The sequence below is a fragment of the Podarcis bocagei genome (genome assembly GCF_964188305.1).
Source record: "Podarcis bocagei genome assembly, chromosome: 13".
In the NCBI taxonomy this organism is placed as follows: Eukaryota; Metazoa; Chordata; class Lepidosauria; order Squamata; family Lacertidae; genus Podarcis; species Podarcis bocagei.
The window spans coordinates 44,295,932-44,301,931 of NC_138138.1; the positions used below are offsets into that span (position 1 = coordinate 44,295,932).

Here is a 6,000-nt window from a genome sequence, read left to right on the forward strand (position 1 = left end):
GTCACAAGGGATTTCAGCGGTTTGGATGAAGATCCAAACTGGATCATGCAAAGCTTGGGCCAAGTCAAGGGAAGACAAACACAGATTGTCCCATTTTGAGATGGGCCACATGGAGTGATCCAGAGTTTTGAATGGTTGAGTGGTGGGTGGGAAGGCTGCCAGGGTCTATTTCACTACCATGTCCCCTGCAGAAACCTCTGTTCAGCAGTTGGTTAGGGCAGGGTTTGATCCTGCTGGTTCCAGGATGCTCCTATGCAAGCAGCACCCATCGGAATTCAATTCCTGTTCTCAGTTGTGGGTGGAGGAAGAGGACACATTATCTCCTTTTTTATTATATGAAATATCACAAAAATATTACAAATCAAACTTTGATTTCTGTGCACAGATTGCATTTTTAGAATATGTGTGTGTTAAGCTATAATATCATTCTCCCTTTATTCAAAAACAATTGCCTCTCCATATTCCGGGAGAGTGTTCTGTCTAAAGAGCCACAGGTTCCCTGAACCTGCAATTGCCAGTTGGTTACAGCAGGGATATTTAAGTATTAATCATTCATCCTTCACCCTATTAAATACAGTTTAAAACAACATTAGACAATCTTTCAGGTTTCTGGGTCCCAGTTTGTACACAGCTTTAGGCACCAGTGGCTGGTGAAGTCATTTGGGTAATGGGGGCAGAAAATGGCACAAATATGAGGGCTTTGCACAGTTCCATCACCTTCAACCTGGGGTGAACAACCAGCCGGGACTCAGGGCAATTTTGGGTGCAGGTAGAGCTAATGGGGTACCCAGAATAAATCGCTGGTTTGGTACTGGGTAATTCGTTACTCTGTGGGTAAAAGCCTCAGCACCTAGGGCTTGCCGATCGAAAGGTCGGCGGTTCGAATCCCCGCGGCGGGGTGCGCTCCCGCTGCTCGGTCCCAGCGCCTGCCAACCTAGCAGTTCGAAAGCACCCCTGGGTGCAAGTCGATAAATAGGTACCGCTTACCAGCGGGAAGGTAAACGGCGTTCCGTGTGCTGCGCTGGCTCGCCAGATGCAGCTTTGTCACGCTGGCCACGTGACCCGGAAGTGTCTCCGGACAGCGCTGGCCCACGGCCTATAGAGTGAGATGGGCGCACAAACCCCAGAGTCTGTCAAGACTGGCCCGTAACGGGCAGGGGTACCTTTACCTTTACCTTTAATTCGTTACTTCACCCAGTGCTTGAAGACTGAGATTCTACCCAATGGTTTAATCACCAAAAGTTTTGATGTTTTGCTATTAGTGAGTCTAAAACTCCAGGCCAGCCAACTTGTCTACAAGCAAATTCCTTCCCAGATCTGAATATGGCAACTGTTATCAACCATAGCAAGGTCAGCAGGTACAAGAAAAATGAAGTGGTTAGATGGAATGACGCTTAGGGAGAAAAGCTATGTTAGATCATGACCTGAAAAGGAAAATACATTTTAAAAGCATGATAATTAGTTGATCCAAATTGAGAGTGGAAATAATAAGGGAGGGTGCGAGGGTGTCACTCTTCACCCAGAAGCGCTGCCACAGCCTCCTGCAACCACCCTTTTAAGCCTCACTGCCAGGCCAGACAAGGCAGCAACCAATAGCCACAGCCAGCAAGGCATTATGCTCCAGGAGGCACCAGTGAGCGGCCCATTTATGGTGCCTTTTGGGTTGGAAAGACCCCTCCCCTTTGAGATCCAACAGCCAAGAATAATTCCTCTCCAAAGGCCAGCATATGTGTGTGCCTAGGCCATCGGGGAAGGAGGCTGAGAGTGAGGTTACGAAACTCTCACCCCATGGGAAAGTGGTGAGCAGCCATTGTTCTCATGCCACATGGGTGAATGTGGATCCAGGTCCACTCAACCAAATTCCAAGATGCTGAAAACACCATAATACATTTTGAAGTCTCCATTTTTTACAAGGTCTTCTATTATGAACTTCAAACTTCAAAATTCACCAATACACCACTGGTCCCTTATTATCTACTGAAAGGGAATTAAACACAACAGTTCTGAATCTGTCACAAACACATTTTTTCCTACAATACCACAGGGGTTCACAAGCATTGAATAAATAACTAAATTCCAGCTTGGTTATTAACAGGGCTATAATTAAATCTGCTGCTCCTCAAAAAACCCTGTGGACTTTCAGTGGCCACTTGCAGAAGTAACATAAAAGATACCAAAATTAACCAGAATAATTTAAATAGGGTGTGGGATCCACAAGTCTGATCTTACATACTCCCAGATTGCATCGTCTCAGGAAACGTTACTACCATTCAAATGATACAATTTCATCCTGGAGAAGTTAATTATAATATTGCTAGAGAAATCATGGGTTCCGTGCAGAACAAAGAGTTGGTTTTTTAGTGAGAATGGTGGTTTTAGTGTTCTTGCTGCTGGAACTGATTTCTTATAATGTATGTGAGACTCACATAGCAAAATGCATGCTCCAAAGTCCACACAATCCACTTCACACGTATCATCAGCCAGGAGATTTCATCATTGGTGGCATTGTTTTCCATGGTGCCTTCATCTCCTCTCCAGCCACATTCACTGAGGAACCCCCACCAGCACTGCCTGAAGAGCTTGTGTAAGAACTAAGCCACTCTTCCATTAAGCAGAGAAACGATCAAACCTAGAGTCACAGCCTGAGAGTAATGGCTAAGGCTGCAAACCTCTACCCATTTACCTAAGAATAACAACTTTGCAAATCAGTGGGACATAGGCTGATGTAAAAATCCATAAGAATGTCTTGGGAATTAAGAGAATACTGAAGAAGCTCCCATTTCTCAATAGGAAAAATAAATATAAATGTTTTGAAATGTATGAATGTTTATGTGTCTGGGAGAACCGTTTGATCAGCTAATTTTTATAGACCTTATCTGAACTAGAGAGTTAGTAAGAACGCATTTTTGAAAAACCTGTTCTGAAGCTGAATATCCTTATGCTTTCATTTTCTGAACTTAGACTAAGGTTTGTTTCAGCACTGAAAGGTGCTGATTATGAAGTATAGAATTTAGTGAATTCCAACGACCATCACTGACTCATGAAAAAGAAGTCACTGCAGGGAGAGACCAGAGACTTTGTAAGTGTCAGAAAAAGACCTCAGACATGTAAGGGAAGTCGTCCCATGGTCCCCACATTAGCAACCCCTACTCTAGATACTATTAACCTTAAAAGATTGGTACAAAAGTAACAACATGAATTTCAACAGGGACAAATGCAATCTAAGATGATGAACACTTGGCTTGCCAGTAGTACATGACAAAAAACTCAATGGATCTGCATCAACAGAAGTATAGTGTCCTGATGAAACGAAGTAATAGTACACTCTGTTCTGCCTTGGTCACCTGGAGTCCTGTGTCCAGTTCTGATCACCTCAATTTAAGAAGGATATTGGCAAACTGGAACATGTGCAGAGGAGGGCAACAAATATGGTCTGGAAACCAAGTCAAGTCTTATGAGGAACAGATAAGCGAGTTTGGTATGTTTAGCTATGATGAGAATGAGGGAGGAATGATAGACATTTTCAAATATCTCAAGGGCTGTCACCAGGAACACACTTGTGTTCTCTTGCTCCGGGGGTTAGGACTCCAATTAGCTGCTTCAAGTTACAAGAGAAGAGATTTCAACTAAACATCAGGAAGAATTTTTCATTGATAAGAGCTGTTGAATAGTAGAATGGACTGTGAGTTAATCCGAATGAACACAATATAATTAATTGCTGTGCTGTTATGTAAAATGATAGCTCTGCTGATGTTCCTGCTGATACAGTTTGCAACTCTCATTCTAGGGTGGTGCCTAAGATTTACCAGCACATCGTGGCCTTGGCATTTGCAGTCAAGGAGATCAACAAAGACCCTCACATCTTACCCAATATCACCTTGGGCTTCCACTTATATGACAGCTATAACAATGCAAGGAGCACATATCTTACCACACTGCTGCTTCTATCCATGGTGAAGAAATTTGTCCCTAACTATATATGTGATGTAGAAAATAGTCTGACTGGGGTCATTGGAGGACTGGATTCTGAAATTTCCTTTTGTGTGGCCACTGTTTTGGATATCTTTAAGATTCCACAGGTAGGACACCTATGTACAATACCTCTATTAGCTTGCATAGAGGAAGAGGCAGGTTCCTCGGCATCAGTTCCAGGTGAAGATGAAATTGGATGGACAACCATGTATACCACCTTGAGATCTTTGGAAAATAAAGGCGGTACATATAAACAAACAAACATCAATAAGGGGAAATGTGCAATACCAGAAAAGATATGTCACTCCCCGCCCGCCCACCCGTCTTACACACACATCTAAAACACTGTTATCCCAAAGGCCAGTGATGGGAAAGTGGGCTTCTCCCTCACCAGCTGCTTTTTGGAGACAAAGCTCCATAGAAGAAATATGAATCTGATCCAACTTGCAGTTTTGACAAAGTCAGATAATGTCTAGGTAATCTGCTGCTTGGGGCATGGTATGTTCCCTATTCAGTTTTATCCATTATATAAGACCTTGCCAAATTTTGCAATGACTCAAAAAATGTTAGGTTTTTTAAAAGTAAAATAGACACAATGCCCTGCTCCAGTCATCGAAGTGTTAACAAAATTTCCAAAACTAAAACTAAAACAGACACAGTCCCCTGTATAAGGTCATCAAGTGAAAGGTTTAAAAATGAGAAAAGGGAGATGATCCCAGGTTTCAGGCCATCTACATGTGTCTTTTGTAAAACTGAGAGAGAGGCAAACAAACCCTGAAACGTTGGCAAAGGGCATATTTGACTAACAGGGTTCAGCACATAATGTATATGAATACTGTGAAATGAATCTACTTTGTCTCTTCTATTCTTCCATTTACTTTTTAGCTCATTTATGGCTCTGCTCCAGTGATGAATGATAAAAGCCCAGGGCTTCCCTTCTACCAGATGGCACCCTCAGAAGCCCTTCAGTATGAGGGAATTCTCTCTTTGCTTCTGCATTTCAGGTGGACGTGGATTGGAGTCATTGCAATGGACAATGAAAATGGAGAAAGATTTGTGCAAACCATTTCCCCAATGTTTACCAAGAGTGGTGTGTGTTTTGCATTCCTAGAAAGAATCCCTGATTTTAGTTTTATTTCTGAAATTAATGGCATGCTAGAACAGGGGGCAATTATAAACCATAAAATTCTTAGCAGCAAAGCTAATGTTATGGTGGCAAATGGAGAATCTTATTCCATGGCAACTTTTAGATGGCTTCCATACCTATCAGTACATGATGACATGACATACAATATAAAAAGTAAAGTATGGATAACAACTGCCCAGATTGAGTTTGCTTCATTTGTCTTTCAAAGGAACTGGGATTCAAGAGTATTCAGTGGTGCTATAGCCTTTGAAATTCTCTTTAGAAACCCACCAGGATTTAATCAGTATGTTCTGCACAGAAACCCTTCCAGCACAGATGGGGACGGTTTTATCAGGGACTTCTGGCAACAGGCCTTTGAATGTGTATTCCAAGATATTACTGCAGACAAGGTGGAGGGGAATATTTGCACCGGAGAAGAGAAGCTGGAGAACCTTCCTGGATCATTTTTTGAAATGAGCATGACAGGCCACAGTTACGGTATCCACAGTGCTGTCTACGCCATGGCCCATGCTTTACATGCCATGTTTGCATCCAGACTCAGACACAGAGGAATGGCGTACAGAGGGAGAGGGAAGAATCAGAATCTACAGTTTTGGCAGGTAATAGGCTGAACATCCTCAACTGGAAGAGACCTGTTATTCTCTGATAAAGTATGGGTTTCCAAATGTTGCTCATTGCTCTCAGAGAAAAAAAGGTTTTGTATGACTGAGATGCCACTGTATTCACAGATAACACTGTTGTGTCTCCTGAGATGAAGAGGGAAAGAGGGAAATTGGTGTGGGGCAGGGGGGTATAGAAAGGTTGTAAATAAGGGGAGAGGGAGAGAGAGGGATGTGGAAGAGAGAAAACTGGTGGTCTCTCCATCCTTGGACCAGACTCTA

General features: G+C 42.8%; 1 protein-coding gene across 1 annotated transcript; it reads left to right on the forward strand.

Annotated features, from left to right (window-relative positions):
* The first annotated feature begins 4,861 nt into the window (after positions 1–4,861).
* On the forward strand, positions 4,862–5,764 carry LOC308571949 (vomeronasal type-2 receptor 26-like). The gene has a single exon (XM_081167607.1). The coding sequence runs from the start codon at positions 4,882–4,884 to the stop codon at positions 5,728–5,730; it is 849 nt and encodes a 282-aa protein (XP_081023733.1). The 5' UTR covers positions 4,862–4,881; the 3' UTR covers positions 5,731–5,764.
* Positions 5,765–6,000: the final 236 nt, after the last annotated feature.